Below are 19,210 nucleotides of genomic sequence, written 5' to 3'. Positions count from 1 at the left end.
AAATTATAAATTATAGTGAAAAAAAAATCAATGGATATTTATAAATCCAAAAATGTATGTAGCGACCCCTTTAAGCAATCTCAACCCCTTTCAAATAATTCCCGTTTCCACCGTCACATAGAGGACCTATTGTGAAGGCCTGACCAAATAGTTGACTCGGGAAGTGATTATCTGGTTAAACTGTAGTAGGGATGACATGCTTGTGTGTATTTTCATTTTAAAAAGTTAACTACAGTATAACAATGGCATCACTGTCTATACTACAATCAATATAGTAATATGTACATTTAAGGGAAACGTAATTATGTTATGAAAACGTGTAGCACTTGCATGGCATAGATACTCGTGTTAGTCAGACTTTAGTGTTGGTTCAATGTCATCTAGTCTAGTGCGCTAATTTAGCTAGCTGCTGTAGCGATTTGCTTGCTAGCTAGCTTCTCAGTTATGTGATAATGTGAAAGGATTTTGCTCATACCCGGGCCAGAAATACTGATTTGGTAAGCAGGCCATCTTTCATGTACATATCAACCTTTCTCTTTCACCACTATGTTGTTGACCATATTTTGTTGAATTACTTCTTGACAGTTCTTTGCTTGTCTCTTGTAGGTGGGCTGTAAGTTAGCTGACTGACTGTGCTGCCATGACTGGACCCAGCCATGAATATAACTCTGTACTTCAGCGCTGTCGACTAGGGCCTACAGTATGTGTGTTTCAAAAGCCCCATGGCCCCATTTCACTGTCTCCATTGGCTGGGTAGTCCCCGTCTCATCGGTGGCCCCTTCTTGTTCTCAACAAGCGTCAAGGTTCGTTCATACCTACAGTATATGAAGAGGAAGATCCAGCCCCGCCAAGTCCTTCATAGTCATACCCCCATGTCTGCCAGGTGGGTGACCCAGTGCTTCGAGTCCAGGCTGCAGTAGTGGACCCTGAGACCGCACATGGTCCGGAGGCTCAGGTGGTGATCCGCACCATGGTGAAGGTGATGCAGAAGTTTGAATGTGTGCATCTCAGGTTGTGAAGGTGTTACGGAAGTTCAAATGTGTGCGTCTTAAGTTGTAGTGTCACTAGCTCTGTCACTAGTATCTTAGCTCTGGAGTTCCCAGAGCGCATGTTGGATCACAGCTTGCCTGCTGCACATGAAGTCCGCGGTCTCACCCCACTTTGCCTCTGCGGATCTTCATCAACCACCAGATGCGGGTCCTGGATGGGCGCACTGTTAACCTGTTCTTGACGATACTTTCTTCGTTCTCGATTCGGAAGAAAAATGTATCTTACACTGTGTTCAGTTGCTTCTCCAAAAACCAGAGAATATTCAGAAAGATAGTAAAATCTTTGCCATTTTAGCTGTCAAACATCTTGCATTTCCCAACATTCTTTGCAGGAACTAGTTGTTTTATGTAGATGACAGTGCATCAAACAGTGCAACCTGAACAAAGATCTACACACATGCAAGAAGCATTTCTCACTCGATAGTAAAATCCACGTTTTGAATATTCCGTTTTTTTGGAGAACCACTTGCAACTGAACACGGACATTTAAGATACACTTTTCTTTCGAATCGAGAACTAAGTAAATTAGTTGAAAATTGGTTCCGACCCTTTCTACTAGCCAAGGTATAACAGCTACTATGGAAGAATTAACATATCGCCGTTCTAATGTATAGCTACTTCCACAGAGCAGCTAAATTGACAAATTGAAATAAACTTGTCCAGATTTAATCTACCCAAACCTGCTATCTGACTTCAATCACTGGACCCATGGCAGGTCAACATTAAATGAATTATGCATGTGTGTGTGACTGATTTTATTAATAAGGTTTTCATTTTTGTTTCAAAGGCCTGAATGAGAAGGCAGAGCCTGTGACCTGGCAAGTGAGCGGGTGGCCCGCACACATCCTACAGCTTGAGATGGATCACTTGGATGGAGTCCGGTACATTGACCGCATGGACAGTAAAACCTTCAACGTGAAATGGGCAGCACAGAACGAGTAGCAGTTTCAAACTAACCTTGTCACCCTGATTGAGCACTAAGACAACTTCTTGGACATAATATACAACAGACCATGAAGAAACCTTTCTTACTGATTCTTTATTAATACATTTATTTATGAAGCCAGATTTGTGGTCTGAATGAATATTGAATTATCTTGCAAGTTGTTTCAAATGTCCACAAACATTAGAGCTAAAATATTGACTCAACTGTGGACTGTCACCCGAGTGGTATACTACGACGCTTGGTTTTCTAAAGCTAGCTAGCTTCACATTACAGCTCAGGCTTCATCCGTATTACGACAGTGGATATTGCTCATCCGGCGTGTGCATGTCGCACATCGTACTCATCATTGAGACAATACTAAAACGTCCATCCTTGGGTGATTTCATTTTAGCAGGCTGTGGTGTGAAATAGGCAATTAGAAGTTCTGTATTTTATGCTGTCATTGGTGTGCACAGGCATCCTTTAAATAATTGTATGAAGTCATACAAGTTTTACTGTGCGTGAAGTTTCAAATTCATCCTGTCTTTACTAAATGTAATGTTATAGGAATTTTAATTACTTTCTTTACAAAAAAAGCATTTGATTAATAAAATAGTAATCAGTGGTTTCCCTCAAATGAAAGGGATGATGACGCAATATTTGTGAGAGGGAGGGAATCTTATTTAGTTGGTCCTCAACTCACAGCTCAGACACTTCATTCAGGAGAAGTGGAGTTAGCCTGCCCCAGAGCAGGTCAGTTCTGAAGGATTCATTGCCATATAACTGTACCTGGCTAAAAGGTGAGCCACTTACGTATGACTGGATATCGAGTTTAACTCAGAGTTGAGCAAAGTTACCTTGTGACTCCTCAAACCCAGTACGTAATATACCCTTCAGGTTAGTTATGAAGGATTTGTTGCCATATAAATTTACCAGGCTAAAAGGTGAGACGTGATCAGTTATCGCGAGTTGAACTCGGAGTTGACCAAAGTTACCTCACTACTCAAACCTGATTTGTAGTATAGGGCTCCGATAGCTGACCGCAGAGAAAACTGCGCTGGGCCAATTATCCGCCACAACATCTAAAATGCACGAGACATATTTTCCAATTTAAATCCCATTTTTATTCAAATAACCTTCTGACAACAGAACAAATAATGAAAACAAGCAACTTAACCTCAACCCACATTTGGCAATATTATCTTAACTCTTGAGCTGCAACATGTATCACTGGCATTAGACTTTAACATAAGTATAAGGCTTCGGATCCCAACAGACTGGATGAATTATCATGAAAAACCTTCAGGGCAATTTAAGGTCCTACTGAGTTGACTAAAGTAGAAAAATATAGAAGAGTTTGGCATTTCACTTTTAATCCCTGGGTGGGATAGAGCTAATTTATACAATCGTATTACAAATTAAGAATATTGTGAATTTAAGGCAACGTGTAAGTGATTGCCATCATTATATTTATAGGCATTTTTTTTAAATCAGTGCTTTTCCCAATTCCATCAAGTACCTTTAAAATGGTTCCTAAATTCAAACTTCAGAGGACTCATCAAAAGGGTAGCCACAAACACATTGAAGTGGTGTTCTATACCAACAGTCTTTACAATACACAACACTGCAGTACCTGCATAGTTTGCAAGGGGGCCTTGTGCACCCCAACCCACTTGAGCAGACATCCAACATGAGCATCTTGTGCTTTCTCTGGCACATCTCCAACATTTTACAGGCTCTTTTGTGGAATACCTTGCAGGTGAGGCAGGTAACCTCAGGGTCTGGATTGGCAGTGTTGCAACAGTCATGAAAAGGAATGGGCTGAGGGGTAAGGCTTCCTGCTTCAAAAACATCAAGTGGAGGGCAGAACTCTCTCTTATCCTCATAGAGTGGCACACCTCCCTCTCCAGGACTTCCTAGCCGTGGTGATAATCCACTGCTGCCTCTCTGCTCCTGTAGGACTTCACCATCAATATGTTTTACTTCACGACCCTCGTCTTTGCACCTCTCCAATATGGGGCAGTTCAAGCTACGTAAGGTATTGCAATTCTTGCAATGACGGATGCAAGGGCTAGGGTAGCACTCGATGCAGAACTGACTGCCCCCTGGTGACACAGGGTGGGCATTCCCTGATGCTTTTGCAGAAAGCAATTGTGAATCCCCTTTATCTGACCCGGACATGGCCAACTCTTTATTTGGACTTTCCCTTTGCTTGTGAGTTGGGGTGTTTCTGGTTGGTGCTAATGATGGTGTCAACTGGCAGTTCAGTGAGGAGACACAGATATTCTCTCGTTGAGAAGAAAGCCCTCTCGTGTACACCCTTCTTGGTGAATAGAGAGGATCTCTGACTAACCCAACTTCTTTATGCCCATTAAACTCATCATCTGTGTACAAATCCAAGTCTGCCTCTATAGTAGATGACTCAAGAAAATCCCCTTCCTGTGGTATAGTCTCCAACCTTCTCTTGCTGTTGTCCAATGCTATCTGCAGGCTGTGACCTTTCTGCCTCTCCTGCACCAGGTTGAGCTCCCACTCCACCCTTCTGCCCTGGGGTACTATGGCAGACAGCAGTAAGCGACACTCACAACGTGCAGTGAAGAAAGCACAGGACAGGCGGAGAAGGGTGTCCACTGGGAGGGCTGGGGAACACAGCCTAAGCTCTTCACATAGTCTGGCCTCTGAAGCCTGGTACCCAAGCAACCCAAACAGATCGGCCACCTGCTGCATGGACAGCGCCGGCTTGATGTAATGTGTGAACATGCCTGAGAACATCTATAAAAGGAGGAAGGTTGTATTGTTATTAAAATTATATTTCTGGACAAAGGCAAAGTCACACAATTGAAGCCAAAACAGCATTCATGATGAGATTATACATTGCTGATGAGCACTCCACCAACATACAGGTAATTGCCTAAATGAAGGGAACACTTGACTAAATTAGGGATACAAAGTATATTGAAAACAGGTGCTTCCACAGGTGTGGTTCCTGAGTTAATTAAGCAATTAAAACATCCCATCATGCTTAGGGTCATGTATAAAAATGAGCATGCTAGAAAATAACTCTTAGAAAGTCTCAAAGGAGCATATGGAGTTTAAAAGGGGTGTATGGTGTCTCAGTCACCAGATCTCAACCCAATTTAACACAGCTGGAGCACTGCCTGGAGTCAACAAAACACCAAATTATGGAATTTCTCATGGAAGAATGGTGTCGCATCCCTCCAGTATAGTTTCAAACACTTGTAGAATCTATGCCAAGGTGCATTGAAGCTGTTCTGGCAGCTCATGGAGGCTCAATGCCCCATCAACACACTGTTGGCATTTCCTTCATTTTCGCAGTTACCAGTATATTCCCCAAATTAGCATACCTTTACCACTCTGTATTCCTTTCTCCAGGGACACAAGTACAGGTTGAGGGATGCCAGTTCCAGCACTTCAAAGGCTCTAGCCAGCCCCTTCAATCCAACTCCTTGTGCTGTCTGAAGCGAGTCCTCCATTATACTGAGGGGGTCCAATCCCAAGGAATGTGTGTCCTGGGCACAGTCCCCCATCAGCAGTCCCTCTACCTTCTTAATCAGTTCCTCATCTCTGCATACTAGGTTCCAGTCACCCTGCTCAATCCGGTGCTCCAAACTGACCCGGTACAGTTCCACCAGATCCCTGGCTTTCTTCCCAGGGACAGTCATCTCAGCTACATAGAAAAAAAAACAACAAAGACAAAATAAATCAATGAAACCCCTTGACTGAACTCTACTGCAACTGGAATCATTTGACCTAGGTATTGTTTTTAGAAATGACGTCTGTTTATCACACATTTACATCCCAGGAGAATGGTCCCATAACCTTCAGTCATTACATTAGGGATGAAAATGTCGCCCTTCCTAAAATGAAAGCGAAAGTGACCTGATGAGACTTGATTAGTTAGCTAGCTTTCTAGCTAAAAAGTAGACATTTGGTCTAATAGTTATAACACGCTGTTACAACTTTTAATTGCGTTTACAAGTCAGCAGTAGCGTTAACGTCAAAAACACTGTTAAATTATTGTGTTTTTTTTAAACTAAGCTAGTTATCTAGCTATTCAGCTAGCTAGCTTTTGCGCAACTTGCTGGGCTCGGTCAATGACACCAGTCCACCCGTACAATTTTGCTGACACTATGTTTAAATAAATAATTTTAGCTATGAAATTCAACCACACGACTCCATCGTCCACTTGCTGGTGTGTTTTGGCAACTACGTTAGCTAGCCAGCCAGCTAGCTATAAGCTAAGTAATATAGCTAACTTGCTTACTAGCTAAATAATGCAAACATATGAAACCCAGTTGCTAACAAACAAAAACAACTCACCAACACTTTATATATGGTGGGACCTTTCCTTAAACCATCACAAATGCAAGGAACACTGCTGGAAAAATTGACGAGCGTGATTTGAACCCAACCCTGAGTTCCGAAAAATAAACCCCGTCACGTGTCACCCTAAAAGTGTGGGGGCCTTCGATTTAGCTCGGCCGCCAGCCCGGCGTATGGTTTGACAAAATAAGTATATTTTTACTTCACAAATTTCCAAACCATTCAATTGCGTATTTTTTTCTTAATATACAGCAATATAAATATTCAAAATACAGCAAGAGAGTGAGGAGTCTGTGACTATGAATATACATCTACGAATTCAACAGGCTGCTTTGAGCTCATCCGAAATTTATGTTTTTCTCCACCAGAGTGCGCGATATTCTATCGATGTCATAATTTATTCACTAACCACGTTTACATGCATACTGTTAACTGTTATTTTTCACGGTCTGTGCAGGCTTAGTTGGGTATATCATGGGTGTTGTGCAGTCTATGGTGTTATGTCATGATGTTTTCATCTGATTTTCAAACAAATCACTTCAAAAAGTAGGCTACCTGCGCAGTTCGATCCACCATAATAATCTATTTTGCTGATACTCTTACTGGACCGTATAGCATACTGGATACTTTTTTAGACACGTTTCTGCTTATATTTTCTGACATTTGGTAGGCCATTTATTTGTCACCCATAGTTAAATATATCTTCTCTTCTGTCATATCTTGTTACTCTGGAAGACTAAATAAAGTAGTTCTTACCTTCTTAACGTCTTACATCGATAGAATGAATGCATGCATCTAGTTAACACCGGTAAAGTTGTCTGTTTCGTTTAGGGAGGGGGGAAACGCAATAACTCAAACAGTGTAAAGATTGGTCCTGTGCAAAATGTCCAATGTCATCAGTTTGACCGGTTTTAATTAAGGGAACGAAAAGCTGAGAAAACGATGAAGCACGTTTCTGATAAGACTTAAGTTCATCTTGGGCGCATATGTTATGTGGTTGAAATACTGTCTGCTTCTATGAGAGTGTCAAATATAACACATTACATGCTCCTTCACATTTTCTCAAGAGATGCTGAAAGAAAGAAATCATATTTCTCCACTCCTGTTCCCGAGACAAAATTAACATTCGTTGTATCATTTTACAGCAAGACATTCATACCTCTGCTGGATTTAATATTATATTACGCTACACGTGAGAGGTCGTAGGCCTACAGCCAGTGTCCAGATTTCAGTTACTATTCAATTTAACTCATATGAACTTAATTTAGGAATATTATGTTTATTCGAGGATACAGGGATAATCCTGAACGGGATATCAAAGGTGCATGTAAACAGTTTATCCCGAATAAGACCCTAAGCGGGATATGAGCTACTATCCGCAATACTGTTTGCATGTAAATGTAGTCATTGTCGTTCTGAGAGAGAGAGATCAAATCAGTTAGGTTTGGTGGGTTGTTCTTTCACCTGATACGGGCGTGGCTTCAGTGACACTGGTAGAAGGGCGTAACTGTGGCCGCTATGATTTGTTTAAAGGTCCCGGGCGGTACAAAATGCTCTCCATAGACTTAGACTGTCAGTCTCATTAAAACTGTTCATTTGTTTAGTCCTGTGAACCTATCCAGCATGTCAAACGCTGACAGAGTTGTGTTAGCTCTCGGTGGAGCAGGAACAGTTGGCTCTGGAATAGTTAAAGCACTCCTTGACAAAGGTAAGATGTCCTCATTGAGTTTAGGGAGCATTTGGAATCTGGGAACCGATACACCTGCGCCAAGACAATGCCTCTGCCCACGATCAATGGGCCGGATTAAGAGGTGAAATTAATCTAAAAGGTCCTGCGTGCAAAATATGAAGGATATGCTATATATGAAGAGGTCTGTTAGATTGTATGCCACGTGACATTTTACGCATGTATGGTCGTTGTCGGCTGGATCAGCATGGCTCTGCTGGGAAGTTAGTTGATTTATGCGTTTCTCAAGGTATATTGTTGGGTAATATATGAAATAAACATTTTAGTAATTGAGACTGCGCGGAAAATAAGGATTATGGCGGTGTCAATGTGGTTGTCATGAGTGCATTTGCCCGTAAAACAACTGGCATCTCCTTTACGCACATAATTCAAGGTGTGATTCTCTTAAGAATATCCGAAAACTTCATCTTGAGGTCTTAGGAATTGAAATCCAACTAGCAGTTAACCTCAAGAATAATGTTAATATATTGTTTTTTCTCTCGTCAATAGCGCTGGTAAAAAGGCTTAATCTAGACACAGGTTCGTCGGGAAGCAATAGATAATACATGTATGGTTTGGATCAAAATGTCACGACGCTGAGTTAATTGATTGGTATTGCCCTTTTGGATGTACTTTTTGTTAGAGGGTATCATAATTTCAATCATGAATTTGTCTAACCACTCAGTCTGACTTTTTTTTAATTGATTTTTTATAGTATAGTAACATGACATCTTACAATGTTATATGAAACAGAGTTCAAATGTAAGCAGAACCATCTACTGCAGTAAAATTGCCCTTTTGTTTGCCATGTGTCAGTGTAACGGATGTGAAACGGCTAGCTTAGTTAGCGGTGCGCGCTAAATAGCGTTTCAATCGGTGACGTCACTTGCTCTGAGACCTTGAAGTAGTAGTTCCCCTTACTCTGCATGTGCCGCGGCTTTTGTGGAGCGATGGGTAACGATGCTTCGTGGTGGGTGACTGTTGATGTGTGCAGAGGGTCCCTGGTTCGCGCCCGGGTATGGGCGAGGGAACGGTCTACAGTTACATTGTTACATCAGTCACATTTGATAATGACGTGTCCTGATTGTGACTGTGTACTATACTTGTTTTAAGGTTTCAAGGTGGCGGTTATCTCCAGAGACAACAGCAGGTTGGATAAACTCAGGGGGTTTGTTTCTCCCTCCACCAAAGACAACCTCACCACTCTAGTGGGGAATGTTGGTAATTACTTCTTGTCAGAAACAATTTTACATCGACACATTTTACAAGTGAGAGTATTGTTGAAAGTATCCCATATCCCCAAAAGGTAGTGTATGGAAATACCTCTCAAACTCTTACTCTTTTTCTTAGGTTCAGAGGAAGGGGCAGAGGTGGTCAAGCAGGCCCTTCTGAAGTCTGTTGGCAAGGTGACAGACATTGTGTCATCTCTGGGTTTCAGCTGGTGGCAGGGTGGACCTCCACATAGCCAGACTCTGAAAGAACTACACTGGGTGAGTCCTCAACACAACTCAGACTAATCCATGATCCAGAGTTGATATCATCACCATTATCTTTTAAGCTGCCATGACTTCCTTGTTTTTAAGCCTCACTCCAGTCTTCCTCTCTTTGCTGTCAGTTCCACATCTTTCTCGATTTTCCTCTCGTATTGAATTCGCCACCTCTCTCCCTCCTTTCTTCTCCGTATTAATCTATTATTTTCCTCATTCTTCTCATCCACCCATAGGTGATTGAGACATTGCTGTTCAGCACCTTTGTATCATGGAAGGTCTTCTTTCCACTGGTGAGAGATGACCCCAACTGCACCTACACCTTTATCACAGGTGAGTCTCCCACCTGGGCCCCTCCCAACATCCCAGCCAGTCAGTGCCGGTTCCAGGCACAAGTGACATAAGCGGTCGCTTATGTCCCCTGGGGAACTCAGTCGGTGTCTCAATGTATTGGTGAGAGTAAGATTAGTAGAATGCACCAGGTGCAATTTTGAAATGTGGTTGTGCATCAGTAGTTTTTCTTTGTCAGTTACTGACAGTCACTCAATTAGCCATGTCAGCTTACAATTTTTAGATTGGTAGTTAGTCTAACCAGCTATCTAAACTTGTAGTAATTATGGCCAAATACCGACTGGGCACCCAGGGCACTTACCCAGGGGCCCTGACCTCCGGGGGGCCCCCATTGATTTGTTCGTCATTCTCACTCAGATATCATATTAACATGGCATAAGTCATGGCAAAATGTGTTGAATTGTAGGAAATTGTCTGCCGTTTTAAAGCTAATCTCTCTGCCCCATTGCAAAATGAGTAGAATTGCATTAAATTTGTTATAAAGTTGCAATGCTTTCTCTCCGCCCCATGGCAAAAAAATGTATAATTGTGGAAAATGTGTTTCAGCAGTCCAATTCAGTTGTTTTTATCTCAGTATCAAATCATTTCTGGTAACAATTAAGTACCTTACTGTGATTGATTTAAATTAAAATGACCAAAAGTATGTGGACACCTGTTGGTCAAACATCTCATTCCAAAATTATGGGCATTAACATGGAGTTCGTCCCCCCCTTTCCTGCTTCAACAGCCTCCACTCTTCTGGGAAGGCTTTACGCTAGATGTTGGAACATTGCTGTAGGGACTTGCTTCCATTCAGCCTCAAGCATTAGTGAGGTCGGGCGATTAGGCCTGGCTCGCAGTCGGTGTTCCAACTCATCTCAAAGGTGTTCGATCGGGTTGCGGTCAGGGCTCTGTACAGGCCAGTCAAGTTCTTCCACACCGATCTCGACAAACCATTTTTGTATGGGCCTCTCTTTATGCATGGTGGCATTGTCATGCTGAAACAGGAAAGGGCCTTCCCCAAACGGTTGCCACAAAGTTGGAAGCACAGAATCGTCTAAAATGTCACTGTATGCTGTAGCGTTAATATTTCCCTTCACTGGAACTAGGAGGCCTAGCCCAAACCATGAAAAACAGTTCCAGACCATTAATCCTCCTCCACCAAACTAGGCAGGTAGCATTCTTCTGGCATCTGCCAAACCCAGATTTGTCTGACAGACTGCCAGATGATGAAGCGTGATTCAGTACTCCAGAGAATGTGTTTCCACTGCTCCAGAGTCCAATGGCGGCGAGCTTTACTCCACACCAACTGATGCTTGGCATTGTGCATGGTGATCTTAGGCTTGCGTGTGGCTGCTCGGCCATAGAAACCCATTTTATGTAGCTCCTGACAACCACTTATTGTGCTGATGTTGCTTCCTGAGGCAGTTTAGAAATCGGTAGTGACTGTTGCAACCTAGGACAGGATTTTTATGCACTACGCACTTAAGCACTTGGTGGTCCCATTCTGTAAACTTGTCTGGCCTACCACTTCGTGGCTGAGCCGCTGTTTCTCCTAGATGTTTCCACTTCACAATAACAGCACTTAGTTGACCGGGGCAGCTCTAGCAGGGTAGAAATTTGACAAACTGACTTGTTAGAAAGGTGGCATCCTATGACGGTGCCACGTTGAAAGTCACTGAGCTCTTCAGTAAGTCCACTCTACTGTCAATGTTTGTCTATGGAGATTATATGGCGGCGTGCTCAATTGTATACACTTGTCAGCAACGAGTGTGGCTAAAATAGCTGAATCAACTAATTTTAAGTTGTCAACATTTTGTGTATATATAGTGTTCAGACCCCTTGGCTTTAGCCACATTTTGTCACAGCCTTATTCTAAAATAGATTAAATAGTTTTTATCCCTCATCAATCTACACAAAATACCCATAATGATATAGCAATATGTTTTTTGAAATGTTTGCAAATGTTTTAAACTGTATAAACGGAAATATTATATTTACATAAGTATTAAGACCACTTTACTCAGTACTTTGTTGAAGCACCTTTAGCAGGGATTACAGCCTTGAGTCTTCTTGGAGATGACGCTACAAGCTTGGCACACCTGTATTTGGGGAGTTTCTCCCATTCTTCTCTGCAGATCTTCTCAAGCTCTGTCAGGTTGGATGGGGAGTGTCGCTGCACAGCTAATTTCAGATCTCTCCAGAGATGTTCGATCTGGTTAAAGTCCGGGATCTGGCCGGGCCTCTCAAGGACATTCAGAGACTTGTCCCGAAGCCACTGCTGTGTTGTCATGTTGGAAGGTGAACCTTCGCCCCAGTCTGATGTCCTGAGCGCTCTGGAGCAGGTTTTCATCAAGTATCTCTCTGTACTTTTCTCCGTTCATCTTTCACTCGATCCTGACTAGTCTCCCAGTCCCTGCCGCTGAAAAACAGCCCCATAGCATGATGCTGCCACCACCATGCTTCACCGTAGGGATGGTGCCAGGTTTCCTCCAGACCTGACGCTTGGCATTCAGGCCAAAGAGTTCAATATTGGTTTCATCAGACCAGAGAATCTGGTTTCTCATGGTCAGAGTCCTTTAGGTGCCTTTTGGCAAATACCAAGCGGGCTGTCATGTGCCTTTTTACTGAAGTTGCTTCCGTCTTGCCACTCTACCATAAATGCCTGATTGGTGGAGTGCTGCAAAGATGGTTGTCCTTCTGGAAGGTTCTCCCATCTACACAGAGGAACTCTGGAGCTCTGTCAGAGTGACCAACGGGTTCTTGGTCACCTCACTGAACAAGGCCCTTCTCCCCTGATTGCTCAGTTTGGCCGGGCGGCCCGCTCTAGGAAGAGTCTTGGTGGTTCCAAACTTCAACCATTTAAGAATGATGGAGGCCACTGTGTTCTTGGGGACCTTCAAATGCTGCAGACATTTTTGGTACCCTTCCCCAGTTCTGTGCCTCGACACAATCCTGTCTCGGAGCTCTACGGACAATTCCTTCCACCTCATGGCTTGGTTTTTGCTTTAACATGCAATGACAACAGTCAGACCTTATATAGACAGGTGTGTGCCTTTTCAAATCATGTCCAATCAATTGAATGTATCACAGGTGGACTCCAAGTTGTAGTAACATTTAATGATCATCAATGGAAACAGGATGCATCCAAGCTAATTTTCGAAGGGTGCAAAAACGTATGTAAATAACATGTGTATTCAGAACCTGTTTTCACTTTGCCATTATGGAGTATTGTGTGTGGATTGCTGAGGAACATGTTTTATTTAATCAATTTTAGGATAAGGCAATAACGTAACAAAATGTGGAAAAAGGGGAGGTGTCTGAATATTTTCCAAATGCACTGAAAACATAACACAGAAAAATCATGTTTTTGACTGCACTGGGCCTTTAAACCCATAACATCTTACGTACTCCCCATCGCAAAATGTGTAGAATTGCAGGAAATTAACTTAAACTCTCCACTGTCAAAAGGGGGGGGCACTAAAATATTTTGCCTCGAGGTAGGGGGCCCTCAAAAAAATCTTGCTTAGGGCTCCCAAAAGGCTAGAGCCGGCCCTGCAGCCAGTACAGTAGTATATATCCTTCTGAGCATTATGTGAAAGTGATTGGACCTTTTGCCAAGTTTGAGTGAGAGATGGGCAACACCTTGTTTTGAGGAACAACCTTCTTCCCCACTTGATATAACATGATTTTTCTCTTTGCACTTGCTGAGTATGACTTGAGTGTTATTTGGCAGCGATGTGTGCTGTGCCGCAGGTGGTGCTGGGGAGAAGCTGTTGATGCCAGGTACAGGGTTCCTGACTGTTGGCGCTGCCAGCACCCTGGCATTTTGTCAGGTATTACGAGAGGAGTACCCAGAAGTACCCTGCAAACTCAACCAGGTTTGGCCAAGATCCATAACATGAAACTCTCATTGCTTGGTTGGATAGTTAGCTGGGGTGTCAGTTGCAGTACTTGTCTGTCTGCCCAAATAGCAATTGTTGATAAAAGTTGTCTGCAACATTGCGATCGTGAATACAACATTCCCTTGCCTTGTTTGCGGTTTCATATACCATAAATTGACTATCATTAATCAATGCCAACTAGCTTCCATTCTCTTGCTCTTTTAGGTAAAGATCAACACAGGTGTGGCCCCTCCAGAGCGTGTGGCTCCTGGTTACCTGAACCACCTGGACCTTGGTGAGGCTGTGGCCACATTGGTGGAGAGAAAGAACACCACCCACACCGTGTTCCCTGTCAACTGCCCGTCAGACTTAAAAACCGTCATTCTAGAGGGTAACCTTCAACGCTGCCCCTCTCTGCCATAAATCCCTGCAGATTATCAATACCATATCATTCTATAGTCAGTTCATGTGGTTGTTTTCTTTGCATGTCAAATTATATATCTGTAAGGAAAATGTCAATCTTTATGCGACTTCATACCAGCTTCTGCACAGTCCTTCATTGTTCCAGTGTTCATACACTAATAACAAGAACAATGGAACTGTGCAAGTGCTTACAAGTGTAGATTATCTAGATGTACTCTGTTGGGAAATTGCAGAATGACTCTAAGATGTAAGCATTTCACTGTTAGTCTACACCTGTTCTTTACGAAGCATGTGACAAATAAAATGTGAGGCAGTAAAAGATGGCGGTACAGGGTCTTGGAACATTTGTGTCCCGTAGCGTGACTCTCTGTCACAGACGCCCTCCCCTTTTATCTGGGTCCAATTATCTGGGATGGCACATCCTTAAATAAACAATGAAGGGGATGAGGAGGTGGGAGGTCCCCCGGAGGTAAAGAAATATCACAGATTGCATTGTTGTCTTTGTCTACTGTTCTGTTAATGGCATGCATGCTTTAGCAACAATAATGTATATTTGTCATGCTAATAAAAAAAAAACTGAATTGTGTCGAGGCAACACTAACTAACCGAGTTGGGTCAGAGGTTGTTGTCCGTGGTTTTGTTTTGACTGTGTCGGCTGACAGCTCAATTAGGCCAACTTTTAATGAGCAGCATGTGAGAATCCGCCGGTCTTTCTCTCTCCAACACCCACACACAAACACATTAACACACAGTGCTTGACTTGGTGCCAGTACTGTTTATATTTAGGAACTCCACAATACTAATATTCTATAGAGGTACAGGAGCTCAAGCAGTAGAACACCTGAGGTGCCAGTACTCAGCTCCAGTGAGCTTCTGCCCAAGTCAAGCACTGTTTACACACACTAATGCTGATATACCCTCCTGTATGATGCCATTTCTTATTCTAATAGGAAAAGAGAACTGTCTTTTGTAGGGGTAGGAGGGACGGTGGTGGACTTACAAGTTCTTAAGGCAGATATCATGAATCAGATTCTAAAAGAGGAAGTAGGGTGAGAAGGGATTTTAATGTATTACAAAATTAGAGCGATGTAACATGAGTATTTTAAGCATTCAGTGGGTCACACAGGGTCTCCCGCCTCAAAGAGCACTATGCAGGTTGTATGGCACCTGACCTCATTTGACATCACTAAGAGGCACTGAAGCTGTTGTAGACAATGGTGTAGTTCTGCATTAAATAAAAGGAACCAGGACAGACAAATACAGCTGTCTTCATATAGCATTAAAGTAATTCAATATGTATTATAAACAATTGAAATGCAAATGATGAATTGCACTAGCTAAGTTTAAGATATTATTGCCTGGGCTGGACTTATACCTGAAGACACAACAGATCACTAAGGACAGACTGAAGTCATGATATCAAGCAAGGTAGAACAGTTAAGAAGTGGGCATCAAATTTCTTTTCTGGTTTTCATAAAACATGTGAATCAGTTAAGGGATTAAAACAGACGGAAAAACAAATATGAGACCGTGGCAGTATCATGCTCCCCTTTCCGTGTGAGTGTAGCAAGTGCTTACCAAAGCTTAAGTTGTCAATTAAAAACAAAAACAAATGCCTCACATTCACAGGCCAAAAGACCACAACATACAGTCAGGCTGAGAGACAGACTGGCAGGCAACAGATTTACTTGATACATTCTGGGAAACTCTGAAAATAACATTTTGAACATGTGCTCTTATGACTTAAGCACCTGCAAGTATTAGTGTTTCTTTGTTACAATGAATCTTCGTTACAATAATGTGGGTGTGTGTGTGGTCTGGTCCACATATGACAGACAGGGAAACAACTCAGAGTGGTATGATGAGAGCGCAGAGGGATTTGTCTGTTTAATGCTGTATATATTAAAATAATTGTTATTTGGTGTTTTTGGAGACCTTTCTGGAGGCTTACACACTCCACAGACTTTAATCAACTTTGTGCCCAGCTCTGAGGTCAGGGAGAGATGGAGAGGACAGTTTGATCTCACGCCAGCATCGTCAGGGCATGGCCTCACACATCTTATCAGATGATTAGTTCCCAATGTTGACATGAACAGTAGATGTCAGCAGGCAATGGGGTGACAAATGCACTAGGTAGCTGTCATTCATACTTTCCAGGCCACCTGGCATGGTCCTTTGGTGAGGATGAACCCACCTAACAGTTGTTGTCAAGTTCAGCCCAACTATCTCAACCTAAAACTTCCTATTGCTGCATCCTCTGGTATAGATCACACTCTAGAGCCAGGACACTCTACCCCACACAGGGTTATAGGCTGATATAACAGGCCACCAGTAGACCTGGGTTCAAATACAGTGCATGTGTATTTTAATACTTGTTTATTAAATATATTTTATCTGAGTATTTTCAAAAACTCAAATAAAAGTACTTGTTTTTTGCTGAGTTTTTGAATGTTTTTTTGTAAAAACCAAGTAGTCAACCAAATTGTATATGAAAGTAAATACCTGGGTTTAATCCATGGGAGTGTATTTGAGTCAGTGGGCTTGTTTGAGTGGTAAGGCTAAAGCAACTGACTGTTGACAAAGGTTGAGGAGTTAAGTAGGGGGAGGTGTATCAGTGACAACCGAAAGTCAGACACTGATGTGGTTTTCCAACAGCAAAGTTCAGTGCAACATGGCAGTGTTGACATTATAAAGAACATCTTTTATACGTCGAAATAAACATGTCTCCAACCTCCATATCAAGCGCTCACAACCTGAAAATATGTCTGTACATTGTACAATCAATGGGTGAAAGGGGGACTCAAATATCACATTAATTTGTACATATCCACTGTATACAGAGTTGGTTCCTGTTTCTTTCATGTCGTTGGTCACATTTGTTGTGGGTCAAACAAAAACACCCAAATGATTAGCTGACAATAGTCAATCATGCAGGCGATAGCTGCTCATATTGATCAACTGCATAAACCTGCAGTCACAATTTCATGACCTTTGATCAGTTGATGTTTGCAGTCAACATGTAGGTGCAAGTCAAACAATTTCTAACCCCATAATGCAACAAACTTTGAAAGGCAAAAGTAATCCGCTCAAAAACGCACCGAGCACAGTGTATTTACAAATACATTCCAATATTCAACTACTTTTTTTTTCTTCTTTCAAATAAAGGTTATCTGAATACTTGTTTAGAAATTTATTCAAAAGAAATTGAAATAGTATTTGAACCCAGGTCTGGCCACCCGAGGTACAGACATTCCGCTGCTTCACCTCTAGCTCCTCCTGTACCTTACACCAGTGTTTCCCTACCCTGGTCCTCCAGTAACACTAACATTACACATTTGAATCCTAACCCTGGAGAAGCACACCTGATTCAACTTCAACTAATCATCAAGCCCTCAATGAGTTGAATGAGGTGTGTTTGTCAAGGGTTACAATGAAACTGTGTACTGTAGATTCACCTAGTCAGTCCATGTCATGTAAAGAGGTTTTATTTCTTTTTAAATAGGCAAGTCAGTTAAGGACAAATTGTTATTAGCAATGACAACCTACCAAACGACACTGGGCCAATTGTGGCCTGCCCTATGGGACTCCCAATCGCAGCCAGTTGTGATACAGCCTGGAATCAAACCAGGGTCCGGTTTGATTCCAGACCCTTGATTGTGCCATTTGGGAGCCCACTCGGGTGTTCTTGCTTTATAGACTGTGTATAATGGATGTCAGCACCACACGGAGTGTGTACGTGTAATAGGCTGTTATGAGGGGAGGTGGAAGTGGGGTTGCGAGGATCTGTCTGGGAATGGAGCAGTGTATCATGGCAAGGAGGCTGGGACTGAGTAGTCTGTTACGGCATAATGGGTCCTGATAGGATCCGAGCTCTGACTGAGATTTCAGCTTGCATGTGTGTGACAAGGTAAGTGGACTTGAAGGGATTCAAGGGGACACACAATGAGCACGAGTTTTGCATTAAAGTTAGTCCTCTGCGGTTGTCTGGACTCCTCCTGATTCGCATTGGCATGTTTTCTCCTCTGGTCCGGAAGCACTCTGAACAATCCAGCCATATGACCGTCAGTGTCTATCTCCCCTCCTACCTGGCAGGCCTCCAGCACACAGACCCATCAGGTCAACACTGCCCCAACCGCTCTCTATGTCTGTTCTAAACAAATCTTCATCCTAAAGAAACAGCAAAACAATGCATTAGATTCTAGTGTCAGTCAAATGAGTGCAGCGGGGAGGGGCATGCAGCAGGGCTATATAAAGGAGTTGGCTGAATGTTTTCACATTTTTGGAGTGGGCATTTCTTCAGCAGAAGAGCGTTTGAATGATAATTAACAAATTCTCAGAGGGACACTTTTCCTCAACTTCTTTATTGTTATAAACCTCCAGGACAACACACACACACACAGATATTCATAACCACCCAGACTAAGACCCTCCACACAGATGAATGTCTATGGGGGGGGTTCTCCAATAAAATAGCATATTGACTCTGAGTCTAACCAACATACATGTTCACAAGGCTTCAAGAGCAAAAAACAACAAATACAGGTCATAATTAGTTGAGTCAGTGTAGTGGTTCACATACTGTGTGAAATACAACAGCATTCCTTACATCCCATTATGTCCATTATATTATTATTTATATACTTCTCACATAAATATACACAGTACATATTAGCACATTTTTGGTGTTACAATTTTCACAGATGGTTTCAAAAGACAATGCTGACAGGTGGTACAATTATTTTAGGATGTCAAAAACATTTTTACATCTTTTGGACCCATTCATTTCTTTAACAGACCAAATAAAAAGTATTAAATAGAAAACAGCATAAAACAGTATGAATAAAAATGATACATTTAGTCAATAAACCAGGTATTAAGAGTTGTCTGTGCTCTGCATTTTCATATAGCTGTGAGAGACAGGCCGACTATGTCAAAGGCGTTGCATTACATCAACAAATGGTTGCGTGCTTCGTCAAAATGTGCAGTTTGGCATCCGATTGCAATATCATACGATGTGGTTAGCGAATATATTAAAACACCCA

At 42.3% G+C, this 19,210-nt stretch overlaps 4 protein-coding genes across 4 annotated transcripts in view; 2 read left to right on the top strand and 2 right to left on the bottom strand.

The window, feature by feature from the left end:
* Nucleotides 1-640: 640 nt before the first annotated feature.
* LOC112252296 (peptide deformylase, mitochondrial-like) lies at nt 641-2,111 on the top strand. The gene is made up of 4 exons (XM_042322749.1): nt 641-700; nt 863-1,011; nt 1,609-1,613; nt 1,837-2,111. Exons 1-4 carry the CDS (start codon nt 641-643, stop codon nt 1,989-1,991), a joined length of 369 nt encoding a protein of 122 aa, XP_042178683.1. The 3' UTR covers nt 1,992-2,111.
* A 964-nt stretch (nt 2,112-3,075) lies between these two features.
* On the bottom strand, nt 3,076-6,600 carry spata2l (spermatogenesis associated 2-like). The gene is made up of 3 exons (XM_024423411.2): nt 6,316-6,600; nt 5,340-5,662; nt 3,076-4,746 (listed from the first exon to the last, which is right to left on the bottom strand). The coding sequence occupies exons 2-3, from the start codon at nt 5,655-5,657 to the stop codon at nt 3,514-3,516; spliced, it is 1,551 nt and encodes a 516-aa protein (XP_024279179.1). The 5' UTR covers nt 5,658-5,662; nt 6,316-6,600; the 3' UTR covers nt 3,076-3,513.
* A 1,250-nt stretch (nt 6,601-7,850) lies between these two features.
* Nucleotides 7,851-14,758, top strand: LOC112253338. Its single transcript, XM_024425332.2, has 6 exons — nt 7,851-8,026; nt 9,158-9,265; nt 9,395-9,534; nt 9,768-9,864; nt 13,618-13,742; nt 13,971-14,758. Exons 1-6 carry the CDS (start codon nt 7,942-7,944, stop codon nt 14,166-14,168), a joined length of 753 nt encoding a protein of 250 aa, XP_024281100.1. The 5' UTR covers nt 7,851-7,941; the 3' UTR covers nt 14,169-14,758.
* A 2,587-nt stretch (nt 14,759-17,345) lies between these two features.
* LOC112252294 (VPS9 domain-containing protein 1) overlaps nt 17,346-19,210 on the bottom strand; it is a 29,510-nt gene continuing 27,645 nt past the window's right edge. The window contains exon 16 of the mRNA XM_024423409.2: nt 17,346-18,335. The gene's annotated coding sequence lies outside the window, so the exon portion shown is untranslated. The remainder of the gene's footprint in view (nt 18,336-19,210) is intronic.

The sequence above is a fragment of the Oncorhynchus tshawytscha genome, linkage group LG06 (assembly GCF_018296145.1).
Source record: "Oncorhynchus tshawytscha isolate Ot180627B linkage group LG06, Otsh_v2.0, whole genome shotgun sequence".
Classification (NCBI taxonomy): domain Eukaryota; kingdom Metazoa; phylum Chordata; class Actinopteri; order Salmoniformes; family Salmonidae; genus Oncorhynchus; species Oncorhynchus tshawytscha.
The sequence above is the reverse complement of the archived record's forward strand: the minus strand, read 5'-3'. Positions and strand labels throughout refer to the sequence as shown.